The 22,771-nt window shown below is 36.0% G+C and overlaps 1 protein-coding gene across 3 annotated transcripts in view; it reads right to left on the bottom strand.

Moving 5' to 3' along the window:
* The window catches only part of LOC117317646 (nucleoporin NSP1-like), a 48,281-nt gene extending 30,373 nt beyond the window's left edge, over positions 1–17,908 (bottom strand). For 2 of the 3 annotated variants that reach the window (XM_033872508.1, XM_033872505.1), the window contains exons 1-7: positions 17,775–17,908; positions 11,327–11,520; positions 9,763–9,840; positions 9,154–9,289; positions 7,827–7,941; positions 7,476–7,518; positions 6,379–6,471 (exon numbers count right to left, since the gene is read on the bottom strand). In XM_033872508.1, coding sequence (XP_033728399.1) covers positions 6,379–6,471; positions 7,476–7,518; positions 7,827–7,941; positions 9,154–9,289; positions 9,763–9,840; positions 11,327–11,520; positions 17,775–17,862 — 747 coding nt within the window. In that variant the 5' untranslated portion in view covers positions 17,863–17,908. The remainder of the gene's footprint in view (positions 1–6,378; positions 6,472–7,475; positions 7,519–7,826; positions 7,942–9,153; positions 9,290–9,762; positions 9,841–11,326; positions 11,521–17,774) is intronic. The other variant, XM_033872506.1, reaches the window with a different exon arrangement.
* Positions 17,909–22,771: the final 4,863 nt, after the last annotated feature.

The following is a 22,771-nucleotide window of genomic DNA, read 5'->3' as shown; positions in this document are numbered from 1 at the left end:
ATCAGATACGTACATTTACTGTAGTCAGTGTATCAGATACGTACATTTACTGTAGTCAGTGTATCAGATACAGACATTTACTGTAGTCAGTGTATCAGATACGTACATTTACTGTAGTCAGTGTATCAGATACGTACATTTACTGTAGTCAGTGTATCAGATACAGACATTTACTGTAGTCAGTGTATCAGATACAGACATTTACTGTAGTCAGTGTATCAGATACATACATTTACTGTAGAGTCAGTGTATCAGATACGTACATTTACTGTAGTCAGTGTATCAGATACGTACATTTACTGTAGAGTCAGTGTATCAGATACGTACATTTACTGTAGAGTCAGTGTATCAGATACGTACATTTACTGTAGTCAGTGTATCAGATACAGACATTTACTGTAGTCAGTGTATCAGATACAGACATTTACTGTAGTCAGTGTATCAGATACGTACATTTACTGTAGTCAGTGTATCAGATACGTACATTTACTGTAGTCAGTGTATCAGATACAGACATTTACTGTAGTCAGTGTATCAGATACGTACATTTACTGTAGTCAGTGTATCAGATACAGACATTTACTGTAGTCAGTGTATCAGATACGTACATTTACTGTAGTCAGTGTATCAGATACGTACATTTACTGTAGTCAGTGTATCAGATACAGACATTTACTGTAGTCAGTGTATCAGATACGTACATTTACTGTAGTCAGTGTATCAGATACGTACATTTACTGTAGTCAGTGTATCAGATACAGACATTTACTGTAGTCAGTGTATCAGATACAGACATTTACTGTAGTCAGTGTATCAGATACATACATTTACTGTAGAGTCAGTGTATCAGATACGTACATTTACTGTAGTCAGTGTATCAGATACGTACATTTACTGTAGAGTCAGTGTATCAGATACGTACATTTACTGTAGAGTCAGTGTATCAGATACGTACATTTACTGTAGTCAGTGTATCAGATACAGACATTTACTGTAGTCAGTGTATCAGATACAGACATTTACTGTAGTCAGTGTATCAGATACGTACATTTACTGTAGTCAGTGTATCAGATACGTACATTTACTGTAGTCAGTGTATCAGATACAGACATTTACTGTAGTCAGTGTATCAGATACGTACATTTACTGTAGTCAGTGTATCAGATACAGACATTTACTGTAGTCAGTGTATCAGATACGTACATTTACTGTAGTCAGTGTATCAGATACGTACATTTACTGTAGTCAGTGTATCAGATACAGACATTTACTGTAGAGTCAGTGTATCAGATACGTACATTTACTGTAGTCAGTGTATCAGATACGTACATTTACTGTAGTCAGTGTATCAGATACGTACATTTACTGTAGAGTCAGTGTATCAGATACGTACATTTACTGTAGTCAGTGTATCAGATACAGACATTTACTGTAGAGTCAGTGTATCAGATACGTACATTTACTGTAGTCAGTGTATCAGATACGTACATTTACTGTAGTCAGTGTATCAGATACAGACATTTACTGTAGTCAGTGTATCAGATACGTACATTTACTGTAGTCAGTGTATCAGATACGTACATTTACTGTAGTCAGTGTATCAGATACAGACATTTACTGTAGTCAGTGTATCAGATACATACATTTACTGTAGAGTCAGTGTATCAGATACGTACATTTACTGTAGTCAGTGTATCAGATACGTACATTTACTGTAGAGTCAGTGTATCAGGTACGTACATTTACTGTAGAGTCAGTGTATCAGATACGTACATTTACTGTAGTCAGTGTATCAGATACAGACATTTACTGTAGTCAGTGTATCAGATACAGACATTTACTGTAGTCAGTGTATCAGATACGTACATTTACTGTAGTCAGTGTATCAGATACGTACATTTACTGTAGTCAGTGTATCAGATACAGACATTTACTGTAGTCAGTGTATCAGATACGTACATTTACTGTAGTCAGTGTATCAGATACAGACATTTACTGTAGTCAGTGTATCAGATACGTACATTTACTGTAGTCAGTGTATCAGATACGTACATTTACTGTAGTCAGTGTATCAGATACAGACATTTACTGTAGAGTCAGTGTATCAGATACGTACATTTACTGTAGTCAGTGTATCAGATACAGACATTTACTGTAGTCAGTGTATCAGATACATACATTTACTGTAGTCAGTGTATCAGATACGTACATTTACTGTAGTCAGTGTATCAGATACGTACATTTACTGTAGAGTCAGTGTATCAGATACGTACATTTACTGTAGTCAGTGTATCAGATACAGACATTTACTGTAGAGTCAGTGTATCAGATACGTACATTTACTGTAGTCAGTGTATCAGATACGTACATTTACTGTAGTCAGTGTATCAGATACAGACATTTACTGTAGTCAGTGTATCAGATACGTACATTTACTGTAGTCAGTGTATCAGATACGTACATTTACTGTAGTCAGTGTATCAGATACAGACATTTACTGTAGTCAGTGTATCAGATACAGACATTTACTGTAGTCAGTGTATCAGATACGTACATTTACTGTAGAGTCAGTGTATCAGATACGTACATTTACTGTAGTCAGTGTATCAGATACGTACATTTACTGTAGAGTCAGTGTATCAGGTACGTACATTTACTGTAGAGTCAGTGTATCAGATACGTACATTTACTGTAGTCAGTGTATCAGATACAGACATTTACTGTAGTCAGTGTATCAGATACAGACATTTACTGTAGTCAGTGTATCAGATACGTACATTTACTGTAGTCAGTGTATCAGATACGTACATTTACTGTAGTCAGTGTATCAGATACAGACATTTACTGTAGTCAGTGTATCAGATACGTACATTTACTGTAGTCAGTGTATCAGATACAGACATTTACTGTAGTCAGTGTATCAGATACGTACATTTACTGTAGTCAGTGTATCAGATACGTACATTTACTGTAGTCAGTGTATCAGATACGTACATTTACTGTAGTCAGTGTATCAGATACGTACATTTACTGTAGTCAGTGTATCAGATACGTACATTTACTGTAGTCAGTGTATCAGATACAGACATTTACTGTAGTCAGTGTATCAGATACAGACATTTACTGTAGTCAGTGTATCAGATACAGACATTTACTGTAGTCAGTGTATCAGATACGTACATTTACTGTAGAGTCAGTGTATCAGATACGTACATTTACTGTAGAGTCAGTGTATCAGATACGTACATTTACTGTAGTCAGTGTATCAGATACAGACATTTACTGTAGAGTCAGTGTATCAGATACGTACATTTACTGTAGTCAGTGTATCAGATACAGACATTTACTGTAGTCAGTGTATCAGATACATACATTTACTGTAGTCAGTGTATCAGATACGTACATTTACTGTAGTCAGTGTATCAGATACGTACATTTACTGTAGAGTCAGTGTATCAGATACGTACATTTACTGTAGTCAGTGTATCAGATACAGACATTTACTGTAGAGTCAGTGTATCAGATACGTACATTTACTGTAGTCAGTGTATCAGATACGTACATTTACTGTAGTCAGTGTATCAGATACAGACATTTACTGTAGTCAGTGTATCAGATACGTACATTTACTGTAGTCAGTGTATCAGATACGTACATTTACTGTAGTCAGTGTATCAGATACAGACATTTACTGTAGTCAGTGTATCAGATACAGACATTTACTGTAGTCAGTGTATCAGATACATACATTTACTGTAGAGTCAGTGTATCAGATACGTACATTTACTGTAGTCAGTGTATCAGATACGTACATTTACTGTAGAGTCAGTGTATCAGGTACGTACATTTACTGTAGAGTCAGTGTATCAGATACGTACATTTACTGTAGTCAGTGTATCAGATACAGACATTTACTGTAGTCAGTGTATCAGATACAGACATTTACTGTAGTCAGTGTATCAGATACGTACATTTACTGTAGTCAGTGTATCAGATACGTACATTTACTGTAGTCAGTGTATCAGATACAGACATTTACTGTAGTCAGTGTATCAGATACGTACATTTACTGTAGTCAGTATATCAGATACAGACATTTACTGTAGTCAGTGTATCAGATACGTACATTTACTGTAGTCAGTGTATCAGATACGTACATTTACTGTAGTCAGTGTATCAGATACGTACATTTACTGTAGTCAGTGTATCAGATACGTACATTAACTGTAGTCAGTGTATCAGATACGTACATTTACTGTAGTCAGTGTATCAGATACAGACATTTACTGTAGTCAGTGTATCAGATACAGACATTTACTGTAGTCAGTGTATCAGATACAGACATTTACTGTAGTCAGTGTATCAGATACAGACATTTACTGTAGTCAGTGTATCAGATACATACATTTACTGTAGTCAGTGTATCAGATACATACATTTACTGTAGTCAGTGTATCAGATACGTACATTTACTGTAGTCAGTGTATCAGATACAGACATTCACTGTAGTCAGTGTATCAGATACAGACATTTACTGTAGTTAGTGTATCAGATACGTACATTTACTGTAGTCAGTGTATCAGATACGTACATTTACTGTAGTCAGTGTATCAGATACAGACATTCACTGTAGTCAGTGTATCAGATACAGACATTTACTGTAGTTAGTGTATCAGATACGTACATTTACTGTAGTCAGTGTATCAGATACAGACATTTACTGTAGAGTCAGTGTATCAGATACGTACATTTACTGTAGAGTCAGTGTATCAGATACAGACATTTACTGTAGTCAGTGTATCAGATACGTACATTTACTGTAGTCAGTGTATCAGATACAGACATTTACTGTAGTCAGTGTATCAGATACGTACATTTACTGTAGTCAGTATATCAGATACAGACATTTACTGTAGTCAGTGTATCAGATACGTACATTTACTGTAGTCAGTGTATCAGATACGTACATTTACTGTAGTCAGTGTATCAGATACGTACATTTACTGTAGTCAGTGTATCAGATACGTATATTTACTGTAGTCAGTATATCAGATACGTACATTTACTGTAGTCAGTATATCAGATACGTACATTTACTGTAGAGTCAGTGTATCAGATACAGACATTTACTGTAGTCAGTGTATCAGATACGTACATTTACTGTAGAGTCAGTGTATCAGATACAGACATTTACTGTAGTCAGTGTATCAGATACGTACAATTACTGTAGTCAGTGTATCAGATACGTACATTTACTGTAGAGTCAGTGTATCAGATACGTACATTTACTGTAGTCAGTGTATCAGATACAGACATTTACTGTAGTCAGTGTATCAGATACAGACATTTACTGTAGAGTCAGTGTATCAGATACAGACATTTACTGTAGTCAGTGTATCAGATACAGACATTTACTGTAGTCAGTGTATCAGATACAGACATTTACTGTAGTCAGTGTATCAGATACAGACATTTACTGTAGTCAGTGTATCAGATACGTATATTTACTGTAGTCAGTGTATCAGATACGTATATTTACTGTAGTCAGTGTATCAGATACGTACATTTACTGTAGAGTCAGTGTATCAGATACAGACATTTACTGTAGTCAGTGTATCAGATACGTACATTTACTGTAGTCAGTGTATCAGATACGTACATTTACTGTAGTCAGTGTATCAGATACAGACATTTACTGTAGAGTCAGTGTATCAGATACGTACATTTACTGTAGTCAGTGTATCAGATACGTACATTTACTGTAGTCAGTGTATCAGATACAGACATTTACTGTAGTCAGTGTATCAGATACAGACATTTACTGTAGTCAGTGTATCAGATACAGACATTTACTGTAGAGTCAGTGTATCAGATACGTACATTTACTGTAGTCAGTGTATCAGATACGTACATTTACTGTAGTCAGTGTATCAGATACAGACATTTACTGTAGAGTCAGTGTATCAGATACGTACATTTACTGTAGTCAGTCTATCAGATACAGACATTTACTGTAGTCAGTGTATCAGATACGTACATTTACTGTAGTCAGTGTATCAGATACAGACATTTACTGTAGTCAGTGTATCAGATGCAGACATTTACTGTAGTCAGTGTATCAGATACGTACATTTACTGTAGTCAGTGTATCAGATACAGACATTTACTGTAGTCAGTGTATCAGATACGTACATTTACTGTAGTCAGTGTATCAGATACAGACATTTACTGTAGTCAGTGTATCAGATACGTACATTTACTGTAGTCAGTGTATCAGATACAGACATTTACTGTAGAGTCAGTGTATCAGATACGTACATTTACTGTAGTCAGTGTATCAGATACGTACAGTCATTGTGGAGTGTAAAAGATACCTACGTCTACTGTACTAAATTCGCATTCCACAAATCCCGGAAAGTACACTCTGACATCCAAACCAAACCAGGAAAGACTCTGGAATATCGAGTCAACCTAGAAAATCATCAAAACAAGATTACATGATGAAATTATGGCATATCTATAATATATTGTAGTTTGCTTGTTTGTACATTTAAATAATTAAATTGGACTCAAATCCATATTACCATCCTCCTGTATAATAACCCACTAGATGACCCTCCTGTATAATAACCCACTAGATGACCCTCCTGTATAATAACCCACTAGATGACCCTCCTGTTGTGTAACCCACTAGATAACCCTCCTGTATAATAACCCACTATATGACCCTCCTGTACTGTAACCCACTAGATAACCCCCCGGTACTGTAACCCACTAGATAACCCTTATATACTGTAACCCACTAGATAACCCTCCTGCTGTGTAACCCACTAGATAACCCTCCTGTACTGTAACCCACTAGATAACCCTCCTGTAGTGTAACCCACTAGACGACCCTCCTGTACTGTAACCCACTAGATAACCCTCCTGCACTGTAACCCACTAGATAACCCTCCTGTACTGTAACCCACTAGATAACCCTCCTGCTGTGTAACCCACTAGATAACCCTCCTGTTGTGTAACCCACTAGATAACCCACCTGTACTGTAACCCACTAGATAACCCTCATGTACTGTAACCTACTAGATAACCCTCCTGCACTGTACCCCACTAGATAACCCTCCTGTAGTGTAACTCACTAGATAACCCTCCTGTAGTGTAACCCACTAGATAACCCTCCGGTACTGTAACCCACTAGATAACCCTCCGGTACTGTAACCCACTTGTGAAAAAAGAAGTTCTTCTGTCACTGTCCTCTCTTAAGACCAGTAAGGGATGGTGTTCATGCAAACAAAGACTGGCTCCCTATCTCAAGAATTTTAAAACTGAAAGTAAAATCAAGCTTGTTGATTTTGGTATCTACGGCATGTTTGATTCTAGACTGATACTGATAAGTTTCAAACTAGGGGAAGATAATTAATATCTAAATTCAGCTGAGCGACTCTTTACAAAACACAAACATGTTAAACTCTTACCTCGTTTGATACTCCCTGAACAAAAGCTACTCTGCCAAAGACGCTAAAACAACAATAGATAAATATTCAAATAAATAAATAAATCCTTTGATATACCTTTTTAAGCAATACGCCTCGACAAAGACCGATTTTCTCAAGAATCAGTTGAATGTAAACAACGTTGGTGAGTTCTCTGTTTGAGGTACAGTGTAAATGCGAGGACTTTTGTTTTTGGTTGAAAGGTCACATTTATTTTACGCAAATATTTACTGGAATCTTAATCAAGTTTTACTGAGGATTCCTGATAATTCAACATCGCAAGTTATATCTAGAAATATGTCCCCGTTATGAGAGATTGTAAAGAGAAGTTACGTGGAGAAGACTGAGCGTAATTCCGGTCCCATAGTGATGTACGCCTCGATCAAATAGTCTCCTATATCTGTGGCTGTCCGCCTCTTCCTGTAGTGCTCTCTGGATTTATCTGTAACTAAGTAATACAATACACTTCTTATCATTCCATACCAAATGTCAATGTCAGCAAATATCATTTTCACGTTTTTCTTCCTTTTATTATCTACAATATATTTGAGTTTTTTTTTTATCAAATTCCAACTGATTTATGCGTCTTGACACTTGTTTCGGATTCCTTTTTGTGTAATTTATATGTTGTATATACATGTATATTGTTTCTTTGGAATTGACAAATAAAATACAGTTTAATCTAAAAGTTCATGTCAGATCAACGTTTTCACTAAAAATGACTTCGTTTAATAGGCAGTGAAAGTATATTTAGAAAAAAATATAACGTAATTTAACGTAATAATAAAAAGAGAAAAAAAAACCTCCAAAAACCAACAACAACAAAAACGGCCATGTTCATCTACTCACGGTATCAAGTGAAATTCCACTTCTTAATTACTTTTAGCTAATTAGCTCACCAGTTCATAGTACAGACTTATACAAAACAATGTAGATTTCACAAATATACACACGAAACGGCTAATACACAACAAAAAATGGATCTATATTATATTCGTTACATCACAAATATTTCATCGAGGTAATAATTGCCCATATTTGTAACTAATGGCAACAGAAGATAAAAACGTGATATAAATGACAGAACAAATGTGTTATTCCCGACAGGTTTTGTTGTTGTTAGTACATTGTAATCTAATAAACTGTTAACGTCCTTAATATACCACACTGAAATCTTAACCCATTTCGAAATTTTAACAGATTTCCGCATAAATGAATTGTCTGCGCCAAAATTAGTTTATATAGAAACAATATGTAAAAGGATATGCAAAACTCGCTACCGTGATTTAGAGCAACGCTTCAAGCGCAATAAAACAAAACTGAACAAAACTATCGCTTAAGTATGTACGCTGGTATCACCATTGTCACAAGATGAAAGTTATTTACAATATTTCTGTAATGACATTGTCATGTAAATGAAAATATGTTGACACATTATGCATGGCATGTTTAAAGACATACCAAAGCGCGTATTTATAAAGGCACTTCCCGATACATGCTTATAAGACGTGGGGATATCTGTTTAAAAGAGTATTTAAAAAAACATGCAATGGTATACTAGTATGTATAAAGACACGTGCAAATTCGTGCTTATAACGCACGTGTTAAAATGATGACAGCAATCCTTCTGTCTATTGTCTACTGAATGAAAATTACATACCTGCACGAGCTAGGGGTAAAGGAAACACGCTATCGTCGGCGATATTAGCCACATGGAATACCTCGTAGCTCGCGCTATCACTGTTCCTAAGGCGCTGGATTCTATAGAAGTCACCCTCGTACGGAAATATTCCACTCTGTAATGGATCAACGTTAAAAACGGTATTAACAGACAGTTGTCTCATGATTCGTCATGATTTGAGTTGGAAAATTCCTTACTTTTATTATCTTCATATTTATCCACTGCTGACAAACAAAATTAACTATTTAAAAGAGCAACTAAATTTGTTGTCTTAACGAAATGTTATAAACACTTTTTGTTTGTTTTTCAGTGAAAATATGGTACAACAGCTTATGCCCTCAAAATTTTTTTTTTACTAATTTAGTTTCAAATTCAACCTACCGTTAAAAAGCTATCATGGTCAAATCACAAATTTGAATTTAAACAGTACTGTCTGTTATTATAGACGAATGAAACTCCAAAATGATATGACCAATATTAACCCCTGAACAATTGTGATTTTGGTGAAATATGAAATGATGTTTGTGTAAAACATCACTTCAATGCGCTGTCCATCTTAACCAGTCTACAATGTCTATCTATACTTACATAGGTACATTGGTCCCTGTCGTCTTCACAGGCAAGAGTGATTGCAGCGCCATCTTCCGACTGGTAGGCTCCGAAACTCTGTCAATGGTAACATACAAAACAGGTAATTAAGGGTCCAAGCAATACCACAGCAACCAAAACCGGAAATTTATGTTGAAGAGAAATTACGGCAACGTACAAAACTCGATATTCAGGTAAAAACAAAATGACAGTAACACGCGAAAATAGAAAATGAGGATTAAAACGAAAATACATCAACACGAAAACGCTATGAAATGCTTGAAATATTACATACCACAAACAGTAAGCTGGTAATAATATAACTAACCAAGATGGAAAACAGCAATCTAGTAAACAACCAATTAATGAGGTCAACAACAACCTAGTAACCATGTAAACAACCAATTAATGAGGTCAACAACAACCTAGTAACCATGTAAACAACCAATCAAGGAGGCCAAGAACAACCAATCAATGAGGCCAACAACAGCCTAGTAACCATGTAAACAACCAATCAATGAGGCCAACAACAAGATAGTAACCATGTAAACAACCAATCAATGAGGCCAACAACAACCTAGTAACCATGTAAACAACCAATCAATGAGGCCAACAACAACAAATCAATGAGGCCAACAACAGCCTAGTAACCATGTAAACAACCAATCAATGAGGCCAACAACAGCCTAGTAACCATGTAAACAACCAATCAATGAGGCCAACAACAACCAATCAATGAGGCCAACAACAACCTAGTAACCATGTAAACAACCAATCAAGGAGGCCAACAACAACCAATCAATGAGGCCAACAACAACCTAGTAACCATGTAAACAACCAATCAATGAGGCCAACAAAAAGATAGTAACCATGTAAACAACCAATCAATGAGGCCAACAACAACCTAGTAACCATGTAAACAACCAATCAAGGAGGCCAACAACAACCAATCAATGAGGCCAACAACAACCAATCAATGAGGCCAACAACAACCTAGTAACCATGTAAACAACCAATCAAGGAGGCCAACAACAACCAATCAATGAGGCCAACAACAAGATAGTAACCATGTAAACAACCAATCAATGAGGCCAACAACAACCTAGTAACCATGTAAACAACCAATCACTGAGGCCGACAACAACCTAGTAACCATGTAAACAACCAATCAATGAGGTCAACAACAACCAATCAATTAGGCCAACAACAAGATAGTAACCATGTAAACAACCAATCAATGAGGTCAACAACAAGCTAGTAACCATGTAAACAACCAATCAATGAGGTCAACAACAAGCTAGTAACTATGTAAACAACCAATCAAGGAGGCCAAGAACAACCAATCAATGAGGCCAACAACATCCTAGTAACCATGTAAAAAACCAATCAAGGATGCAGGCAACAAGCTGACAAGCATTTAACTGCAAATGTAGTTACCCAAATAGGTAAATGACAAGCTGGCAAGTATATAAATAACCAACCCAGCCTACGTCATCGAATACCTGGATTAAATGGACACTAGAAACTGTGACGTAGTTCACTAAATGGTGTATTCACCACTCACCTTTTCCACGTCGACTTTGTGTGTGACGTCATCACCAGTAGAGTAGTGAAATGTATTAGGGAGGGAGCGACGTTTAAGATTGATAGTGACGTCTTGTCCTTTCAGCTGCAATTGAAGCGGAAGCTCACTAGGGAAGCTGCTTGCTGATCTTTTTGTTCTCTGTGGTTTTGACAATTCCGTCAAAGTCACCCTCTCTGTATAGGTAGGAGAAAGACATGCTTTATAAAATATAAGGTTAGACAGAAATACGGATATAATTTTACTTACATTAGCTTAACATGGCCTTTCTCTTGGACAACATACATGTAGATTTTCCTGCTGTGATATTTATTTTATGATAATATTATGAGAATATATATAAATATATCAATTGTATCAAATAATTCCAATCTTTCTCCTGAAACCCGTTCAGTAGAGTTTGACTGAATTGATAAGTGATGACTAGTTTTCTGTAAAAGCTTTCATATTCAACGTTTCACTTTCGCTGTTTATTGATAGGATAAATTAAGTTATTGTCCGTTTCAAAGTATCATTGGAAATATCTTTTCCATTTAAAAATATTGAGGAAAAAGAAAAACTTTTATGTTTGTTTAGATTATCGCCATTAAGCTATATTAACATGCTTAGCTAATAACCTTTGCAAAAACATCATATAACACAACAAATAATATTAAAAGGGATTTATATTTTCTTCTTATATTTTTATTTTATTTTGACGGGCTTAGTGGTAATGTATCACAGTGAACATGTACTGAATTTGGTTTTCTACATCTTTAATTAACATATTCCCTCATGCTGTGGTTATTTGAAGTTCGTCATGTAACATATTAATATCATTTTCGCGTTATTTATTTGATTATTAGTTTAAAACAGTATTTCATTTAATCCATAGACATTTCATACAAAAATACAAAAAGACCAGTTCATGATTTGCAAAGGGTCTGGAAACAAGCTTAAGACGTTATCAATCCAACTCTCTCAGAAATTCAGAATAATCTGTCATAGTGGTCAAAACACAACACTTCTTAATCATTTTACAATTTATATATGTAGTTGTATAAATGACAATGTGAAAAAAACATCAGATGTACTTTCAAGGAATGAACTGACAGGTTAAAGAACATTGGTGGAACATAAATAACGAAAATATGTTGCGAGTTGTTTAATATTATACATTGATACATAATTAGGGCTTTTCACTTTGTGGTGAAAAGATCTATTGTTTTTGTTCTGTTTCTTCTTATTATTAGTCTTCCTAATCTTCTGCATTTCATTTTGTAGAAACTGTAACGCCAAACTGGTTAAAGTTATTCAGATTTCTTTTTCAGCCTTTATTATAGAATGATTTGAAGGGGTGCAGGAAATAAAAATTAAGTAGGTCGAAAAATCCAACATGGCCGCCATGACGTCAAAGCTTATTTTGCTTAAATAGCCACAACTCAAAAACGGTATGAGGTTAAAAATATTAAAAGGTATATATATGTAGGATTCATCTGGGGCCAACTTTTACATACTTTTACGGCTTTGAGGTTAGAGGTCAAACAAAAAAGCTCGCTGGAGGTCAAAGTTATGCTATTTAAAAAAAAATTCGTTATATTTTTTTTTTGAAAAATTCTTTTACAAATCAATGGTGTATGCCAATCCGATCATTTTCATACCTTCTGTGTTTTAATATCACTTCCGGTTAAGGCAGTACGCCATCTTGAAATTTTCAGTGATTGCGCAATCATTGCTAAATCTTTAGAGGACAACTCCTCATGAACCAAGAGGCCCAGATAACTGGTATTTGGTCTATAGCAAGATTGCATAAAGGACTACAAAGTATGTTAACAGAAATGACCTTGATTTTCATTCAAGGTCACAGGGTTCAAATGAGTTATTTTTTAATTTCTTTTATTTAACAAACTTTTTTTTCAAGCTTCAACAGTGTGATTGAGCCAAAACATGCCAGAATTAATCCTGAGATGTTTTTAATTAAGAGTTATTATTTTTCGGATTGGTCCGAAATCCAACATGGATGCCGCAGCCGCCATCTTAAAAACACATTTTAAACTTCTTCTCAAGTTCCGTCAGTTTGATTGAGCTGAACTTTGGCTGAAATGATTCTCAGATAATCCTGACCAAGTTATTTTTTTTTGGATCGGTCCGGAATCCAAGATGGCCAACATAGCCGAAGTCAAAAATTGCTATTTTTAGATTTTTTAAAATTTTTTTTATTTATTTTCAAAATTATTTTAAATATGAATGCAGTATGTCTTTCTGATCAGTTTGGTACCTTCGGTTTTTATTTAGCACTTCCGGTTCAAGTTGTACGCCATTTTGATTTTTTATGATTGCGCAATCATTGCAAGAGGCCTAGGAACTTGATACAGCTGTACGAGTTATCTCCCCTCGTCCAACTCCTTTGTTGAGAAGTTATATCTCAGATGCCAGATTAATTCAAAACTAGAATGTAGATGACCTATCAAGTGTTCTAAAATAGTTTTTTATGTTTGGAAATACCAAGTCTTCAGGTCATTTTTGCTAAGTAGTGAAAAGCCCGTCAAATTGTTAACCAACAATTTCTAGTTTGTATTTGATTTGTTTCTGGGGATAACAATGATATCGATTCAGTTTCTTTTAAGTGAAACCTTTAAGAATAATAAAAAATAAATTTTTGCCTCTTAGCAATAATCATTTCATTTTCTTCGCCAGATAAGTCCTGGTGTCCTGATAATAGTAGTATATCTGTGTTCAAGTCCGTATCTGGGCTGAAATCAACTGTTCTCATGGATTTTGATGTTTTTCACTAACGAAGAGGAAATTGAAGTTATCTTCAATATATCCATATGTACAAAACAGGCTATCAGATAAGATTCTATTGAACATTTTTTAATGTACTGCAATGTAAGCGAGATCGCGTGCAGGGAATTTGCAATTATGTTTTCCAAAGTTTCTGTATGAAGGAGGACGTGGAAGATTTCTATACAGATTTTATTTGTTTTTACGTTCGTCGTTGAAGCATGGTTAAAACACCCTGGGAATATAATTTGTTTATATGTCACCTTCTGGCGGTAGGATAGGTATTGCCGACTATTAAGGTTATCTCTTATTTCTGAAGGCATAGAGTTCCATTATTCTACAGCTGACGGTAAGAAAGATGATTTATGATAAAATGTTTTTTTACTGTACTGATAAGTGCTGAGCAGCTTGTCTGGTTCTATAATCATGAAGATCTGAGTGTAAGGAAAGTACAAAGGAACATAGATAGCTTGGTGTTTTATTGTGAATCATTTGTTTCAGCAGTAATACATTAAAATCATCTGTGTAATCCGAAAGATTTATCTTTTAGATTATTTTTCATATTCATTTGTAATACCAGCGAAAAACCATTTTGTCTCAAATCATTCATTTTTTTAGCTGTTCACAGAAATTTAGCATTACAGTAACGATATTTGATATCAGAACGGATCCAAACCAAATATTGAAAATTAAAAAACCTGCCATATCAAAACTTCAGTCAAATTTTCTGTATGACCATGATTGTTAGGTATATTTAAAACGCCCGTGTGATCTTTTATCGGTAATAGACTACCCCAGGCGTATGGTTAAAGCTTCATAACTTGTACCATACTGTTAGCCTACAGTCTATTTAAACAGATATTTAAACAGAGATTCACTCAACAGATATCGGCGGAACAATGGTGGATCACAATGACATCAACAGGAAATAGCAGACATCATTAGGCAAATAACTGGAGTAAAAATGCAGTTCATTGATTATGATTACAACATGTCTGAGATCTTAGTTACATAACGAACATAACTAAAATATTCTCACTTATACATTACTGAAAATGTCAATTTATGTTTGATTAATATATTCATTTAAAAACATTATTGAAAAAGTCGTTTATTTTTGCTATTTTTTTTTATTTAAAAACATTACTGAAAAAGTGAATTTATTTTTGCTAAATACTCATTTAAACACATTGTTGAAAAAGTCAATCTATTTTTGTTAAATATTCATCAAAATATACCACTGAACAAGTCAATTTATTTTTGTTAGATATTCATTGAAATACGTCAATACAAATGTCAATTTAATATTATTTACCATCTGTGTTTAATGTTCATTAAAATATTTTTATTTTTAGATTGTCATTTTTAAATGTTTTCATTATTCTGAATGTCGAATTATGTCCAAATAATTCTGAGGGGACTTGACGGTCAAATTCGTGGAACAATATCTTTTTTGTCACCTATCATCATTTAGTTATATCTTATAACTTCATTTTTTCTTTTCTTTTTATTACATGAATTTAGTGGTGAGGTGTTACAACTAATATTTACAAAGATTTCTGCATTTTTAATTGACATATTTCGGCATCTTTGACATATTTCTACATTTGTTATTGACACATTTCTGCATATTAATGAACATATTTCTACATTTTTTAATTGAAATATATCTACATTTGAAATTGGCATATTTCTGCAATTTTAATTGATATATTTCTGCATCTTTAACTGACATATTTCCTCGTGATATTTTTATCGTTGTGGTTCCTCACGTTGCGCATTGATAATTTATTGACATGCTTTACACTTAATTTGGATGATTTTTGTTTCAACAAGAACGTATTAAACAATACATCCGTCTGAGTAATTCAAAAGGGTATTTTACTGTTGACTTAAACACATAGGTTCTACGATATTTTTTTGTTTGCTGAAAATCGGTAGATAATTAGTATCGGTACGATAATAATAATTTGGCGATACACAACTGTCAGTATCTTCTTGGTCATGACAAAACAATGAAAGTTTATTTTTTAATTCATGAATTCACTCACATTGAGATATTTTCCCATGAAAACAGGACACATATTTTACACGCGAATATCACAGATCCTATGATTTTAATTGTCAAAACGACAAACATTTTTGTTTCATGATTATTTCGGCTGTCTACACAAATGAGCATAGTAATAACGGTTGTTTAAGCTTAATAAGCCCGTTTGTTGTTTAAGATGTAATCCCTAAGATCCATTAAATTTGATTAAATGCACGGAGTATTTTATCCCCATTTCGGTTATTTTGAAATATGTTTTTAAATCATTGCTCAAGAGATATGGGAAGTCATTATCGAGAAAATTATTATAAATTTCGAACATATGCAAATAATTCTAAGGGAACTCTAAATCGTATTTGCATAAATAAATGTATTAGCATCTTTTGTTATTGTTCTATTCGATATTATTGCAGATTGTATTTCACTGAGGGATTTTGTCAATGTTTGAATATATCTATAAACACGTCGATATCATGTATTGGAAATTATTGAATTAATAAATCAAAAATATTTTATTGATTGACTGATTTTTACGTATAACCTCATATATGGCATGTCTGGACATCAACTCGAACCCTACTCATGTATAATAATATTTCTAACACATAAAAAAAACCAGATACATTTTTCAACACAGAAATGCAAAAACGAAAAAGAATACCGACATCATAACGAAACCATAATTAAAAAAGAATGGAATAAACGAGGGCAAAATACAAACAAAATTAAGGATTTGCAGCAGGGAGAGTTCTGGAAAGGTACAAAGAGAATACGACCAGATGTTCAAGAAGAGTAAGCGTCTTCTACTTCATAGACGACACACCATACAAATCTAGGTCAAATCCAGCTTAAGTCACAATCTCAAATGAGAGTTGGGGCGGTAACAATGGAATCACTGGGCATATCAACAATCCTCAAACACGTCTGACTTTATATCGCATAATGAAATAGAATATTTCAAAATGTTGTCACATGTCGACCATAACACTTTTGTAATTGTTTCTGTCAGTAGTCACCATCTGTGTCACGGAAAACCCATAAACAACACAGATAAAGGATGCAGGGATGTTACTATCCAGAAAGGGAAAATTAACAATTGGGAAATTGATATCATCACATTTATCATACAGCTTAGTTATGGTAAAGTTGTACGATCGAGGTAACCGACTAACGTTGAAGAGTCTGAAATGTCACTCAATTCATGTTCTCCTTTGTATACCCGATCGACATGGTCAATAAACTTGAAAATGAAGGACATTGCATGATTTCTGTTATCTATTCTGATAAACTCTTCAATATAATCTATTCTATGTGACAGCAAAAAACGAGTCGCTCGTAGAGGAGCATGTTTTCAACGGGCAGATAGTCTGTACGAAGATCTGGCGTCCAGTCTCAACAAAGATTGTGACGATCAGAAATGCAACTATTTTTAATGGCAGTTTTACAAAAAATCATCCCGTACAATTCACAACTATGTACTAATGATAATAAAAAATACATTTATAATTTGCCAACATTACAAAATATTTGTTTTATATTTTCAGTGTGTATGTAGAATCATCCAGCTTGATATCGTATTATGGTAAGAAAAACAGGGTAAATAAACAATAAACTTACCGATGTGTTTGCTTTTGCTACTGTCGTAAAATGCAAAACTAAGACGAAAAATGGACAGAAAAAGGACTAGAATCCTGTAGTTGTCCATGGTTCTCAACAAGTATGCCGTTATAGGCCGAAAGATAGAAACTGATTGAAACTCGAAAGCTATGATTAGAAACCTGTGACTAGTATATACCCGCAGGTGTTTTAAACACTCCGAGTCATTAACAATTAAGGGAGTGCGTGTTTAATTCCATCAGGCGTCATAGGCGCCTATCTCTTATGTACCAATGTTGTAATAGGCAGGACGGGCTAATGTATTTGTATCTGATCGCTATGACGTCATAAAAGTAAGTGTGTGTGCGGCTGGAATAGGTATAATAAAGCGAACTGATAAAGGAAAGAATACTTGATTGGAAGGATTGTTTGCCTCGGAGTAAAGTTTGTAAATCACCTGTTTGTTAATAGTGTTTATTTAATTGACGTAATCAATCACCCGTAAGATATTTATCATTTTTATCAGGAAGGTTCGTATTTGTTTAGTCCAAAATGGCTGCTGCATTTCTTTCGTGTTTTTGTTAATGATGTTCTAACATAAGTTTTCTCTAAATGTCAATCTCATTTTCCAGGAATGTGTAGGTTTTGTTTTATGAAACAATGGCAATAAGACCATAGCATTCTGTTTCATGTAAGTTTCCAATTTTATCAGATTTACATGTGTTTCATGAAAATAGGTTTTTGTTTATCCAGTCTAAGACCATAATATTCTGTTTCATGTCAAATCCAATCTAATCAGATTTACATATGTTTCATGAAATATGTTTTGCTTATCCATTCTCAACATCATTGTCATCACAATATAAGCTGAATGTGTCATCCACTGTGCCAAAGATTATACATTGGTGTACTTTCGAGGAGAAGATCGTAGTTAAAAGCTTGATTTAAGGAATAATTCTTGTATTTTATCATTTACTGGTGTGTTAACTGCATTTTTTGCAGACATTTTAAATGAAACATTATTCATGTTGAAATATTTGTACAAAAAAATATGTTTACACACCAGTAAACGATAAAATACAAAAACTATTCCGTATACAATGTATATATATTTTAACCAGTTTTTTTTATGTAATGTTTTTAAAAATTAAATCAGCATTCTTTCCCCGACGTTATACGAATAGACGTAACAGCCGGACAATTAATGGAATCGCTAAACTGTTGATTCCAATTCGGCGGGAAAGATTGTCAGCTACAGGAATAAACAAAATATAGTTCCCCAGTAACATCGTTTATTTTTTAAATTCAATTCCAGTAACGTATTTCAAACATTTTATTTCTTTATCGTTATATTTTTATGAATTCTACCACCTTCCATTCGCATTTTATTGGGGGAAAAATCAAAACAGAAACGAAAATTTTCATTGCGAATTCACACCAATTCCGCATGTGCGCATCGGTCCGGCTTGTATTTCTACGCTTCAAAATTGACGCTTACAATGGTTATGTAACGAACACACACCGGAAATGTAAATCTATATCGGTATCTTAAAAAAATTAAGTGCGTCGAGTTACATCATGTGTGTCTTGAATGGTATTAGATCAGGACTGAGTGTGATGGCTGGGGGCAGTAGGTTCCAGACTGAGCAAAGTAGCTGGACATTGTTTTCAATGTTATCTGATTATTTACCCGTGTTTTATAAAACAAGCAGTTATTTTTAATTATAGTTGTATTATTTGACAATTAATGACATTTTTAATCAGTTAGTAAACGCCTTTCTATATTGAGCGAAAAATGTTATGAAAGACTTAAATATGTTTACGGTATTCGAGTTAGTTTATTAGTTTTTCAAGATTTATTTTATTTAAGCGTCAAAATGTTAATATATACATCTGTCTTAATTTCAGAAACTGACGTTTACTGTAAAAATCACTGTTGGAAAATGTTATCAAGCGAAACATTAGAAAATAAAGAAAACTTCAATACGAAAAATAAAAGTATCCGCCACTGTGTTTTATGAATACCTACACCAGGGTAAGTCGGTAACATTACAATCACTAGGTCATACACGAATGTACATGTCAGAATGCTGCAGACTTATCACTCCCAACAATGTGACTCCATTCGGCTTTGTCCGTGTATTATTCTTTACAATCATCACCAAAGGAAAACAATGTGTAAACATATATTTAAAAAAAAAAACCCAAAAAACAATAAAAACACAAAAAAAAAAACAACAACAAACAAACAGCTTGGATAGACACAGATAACACCTTTTCTCAGGCCCATTTCACTATTTATATTTATAATTTCACATTGACGACCTATTCAGTTTTACATTTCACATTGACGACCTGTTCAGTTTTACATTTCACATTGGCGACCTATTCAGTTTTACATTTCACATTGGCGACCTATTCAGTTTTACATTTCACATTGACGACCTATTCAGTTTTACATTTCACATTGACGACATATTCAGTTTTACATTTCACTATGCGTTCTGTTGTTTTGATTACGCTACAAATTGCCAAAGGGCAACTATTGTATGTGTAATGTATACCTGTATATATATGTATATTGATACACCGCGAGGACAGCCAAAGGCAATTACGTACAAATACGAGTGTGGTTACGTAGTGGTGTTCATAATGATATATATGTATAGAAATGTATAAAGCATATAAAATGACCCCGCCTCAAAATGACCCTGGCTGTTCACGGAGCGATAAACCAAACAAACAAACAAACAAACAAACAAACAAACAAACAATACAACAGAGCGGTCACCCATCCGAGGGGGTTACAGAGATGAAATGTCGTTCAAACTTTTATTCAAACGCCAGTCAACAAGCACAAAATGATAGTGTGAAAAAAAATAATAACAACATTTCTTCATATCCCGATCGATAAATTGACCTTCCGGCGCCACTTAAAAGTAACACTTGCCACTACCTAACCTTCACTTTCGCTAGAAAATGTTATATTTCATCTATTTTAATGGATGATCTGAATACGGAGTGTTTAATACTCGATCATCAGTCCTTTGGTTGTGATATCATCATAACTACCTTGACCTCTCACCTCACGACCGTGACCCCTACCTTCACTTACGTAACCTCTACTCCGCTACCGTGAGTCCTACTTTAACTACCGTGACCTCTAAACTCACTACCATAACCCCTACCCTCACTGCCATAACCCCTTCCCTCACTACCATAACCCCTCCCCTCACTACCATAACCCCTACCCTCACTACCATAACCCCAATCCTCACTACCATAACCCCTACCCTCACTACCATAACCCCAATCCTCACTACCATAACCCCTACCCTCACTTCCATAAACCCCTACCCCTACTACCATAACCCCTACCTTTACTGCCATAACCCCTACCCTCACTACCATAACCCCTACCCTCACTACCATAACCCCTACCCTCACCACCATAACCCCACCCTCACTATCATAACCCCTACCCTCACTACCATAACCCCTACCCTCACACCAGAAACCCTACCCGCACTCCATAACCCCACCTCATACACAAACCCGACCCCACGACCAGAACCCGACCCGCAGCCATAACCCCTACCCTCACTACCATAACCCTACCCTCACTACCATAACCCCAACCCACTACCATAACCCCTACCCTCACTACCATAACCCCAACCCTCACTACCATAACCCCTAGCCTCACTTCCATAATCCCTACCCCTACTACCATAACCCCGACCGTACTGCAAAAACCTAGCCTCTACATAACCCCCGACCCGCACGACCAACCCCGACCCGCACGACAGAACCCGACCCGCACGAGCAGAACCCTACCGCACAAGACCCAGAAACCGACCCTCACCACCATGAACCCGACCCGACGACCAGAACCCCGACCCGCACGACCAGTAACACCCGAACCCGCACGACCAGAACCCCGACCCCGCACGACCAAACCCCAGACCCGTCACGACCAGAACCCCGACCGCACGACAGAAACCCGACCCGCACGACCAGAACCCGACCCGCACGACCAGAAACCGACCGCACGACCAAACCCGACCCGCATCGACCAGAACGGACCGCAGACCAGAACCCCGACCCTCACTACAGAACCGACCGCACGACCAGAAGCCCGACCCCACACCATAACCCCCGGCCCGCACGAGCCAAACCCCTACCCTCACTATCATAACCCCTACCCTCACTATCATAAACCCTACCCTCACTACCATAACCCTACCCTCAATACCATAACCCCTACCCTCACTACCATAACCCCTACCCTCACTACCATAACGCTACCCTCAATACCATAACCCCTCCCCTCACTACCATAATCCATAGCCTCACTACCATAACGCTACCCTCAATACCATAACCCCTACCCTCACTATCATAACCCCTTCCCTCACTACCATAACCCCTACCCTCACTACCATAACGCTACCCTCACTACCATAACCCCTACCCTCACTACCATAACGCTACCCCTCACTACCATAACCCCTACCCTCACTACCATAACCCCTTCCCTCACTATCATAACCCCTACCCTCACTATCATAACCCCTACCCTCACTATCATAAGCCCTACCCTCACTACCATAACCCCTACCCCTCACTGCCATAACCCCTACCCTCACTACCATAACCCCTACCCTCACTACCATAACCCCTACCCTCACTACCATAACCCCTAGCCTCAGTACCATAACCCCTACCCTCACTATCATAACCCCTACCCTCACTATCATAAACCCTACCCTCACTACCCTAGCCCCAACCCTCACTACCATAACCCCTACCCTCACTACCATAGCCCCAACCCCACTACCATAACCCCTCCCCTCACTATCATAACCCCTACCCTCACTACCATAACCCCTACCCTCACTACCATAACCCCTACCCTCACTACCATAACCCCTACCCTCACTACCATAACCCCAACCCTCACTATCATAACCCCTATCCTCACTACCATAACCCCTACCCTCACTAACATAACCCCT

The sequence above is a fragment of the Pecten maximus genome, chromosome 19 (genome assembly GCF_902652985.1).
Source record: "Pecten maximus chromosome 19, xPecMax1.1, whole genome shotgun sequence".
NCBI lineage: Eukaryota > Metazoa > Mollusca > Bivalvia > Pectinida > Pectinidae > Pecten > Pecten maximus.
This window is presented reverse-complemented; position numbering and strand designations above follow the sequence as displayed.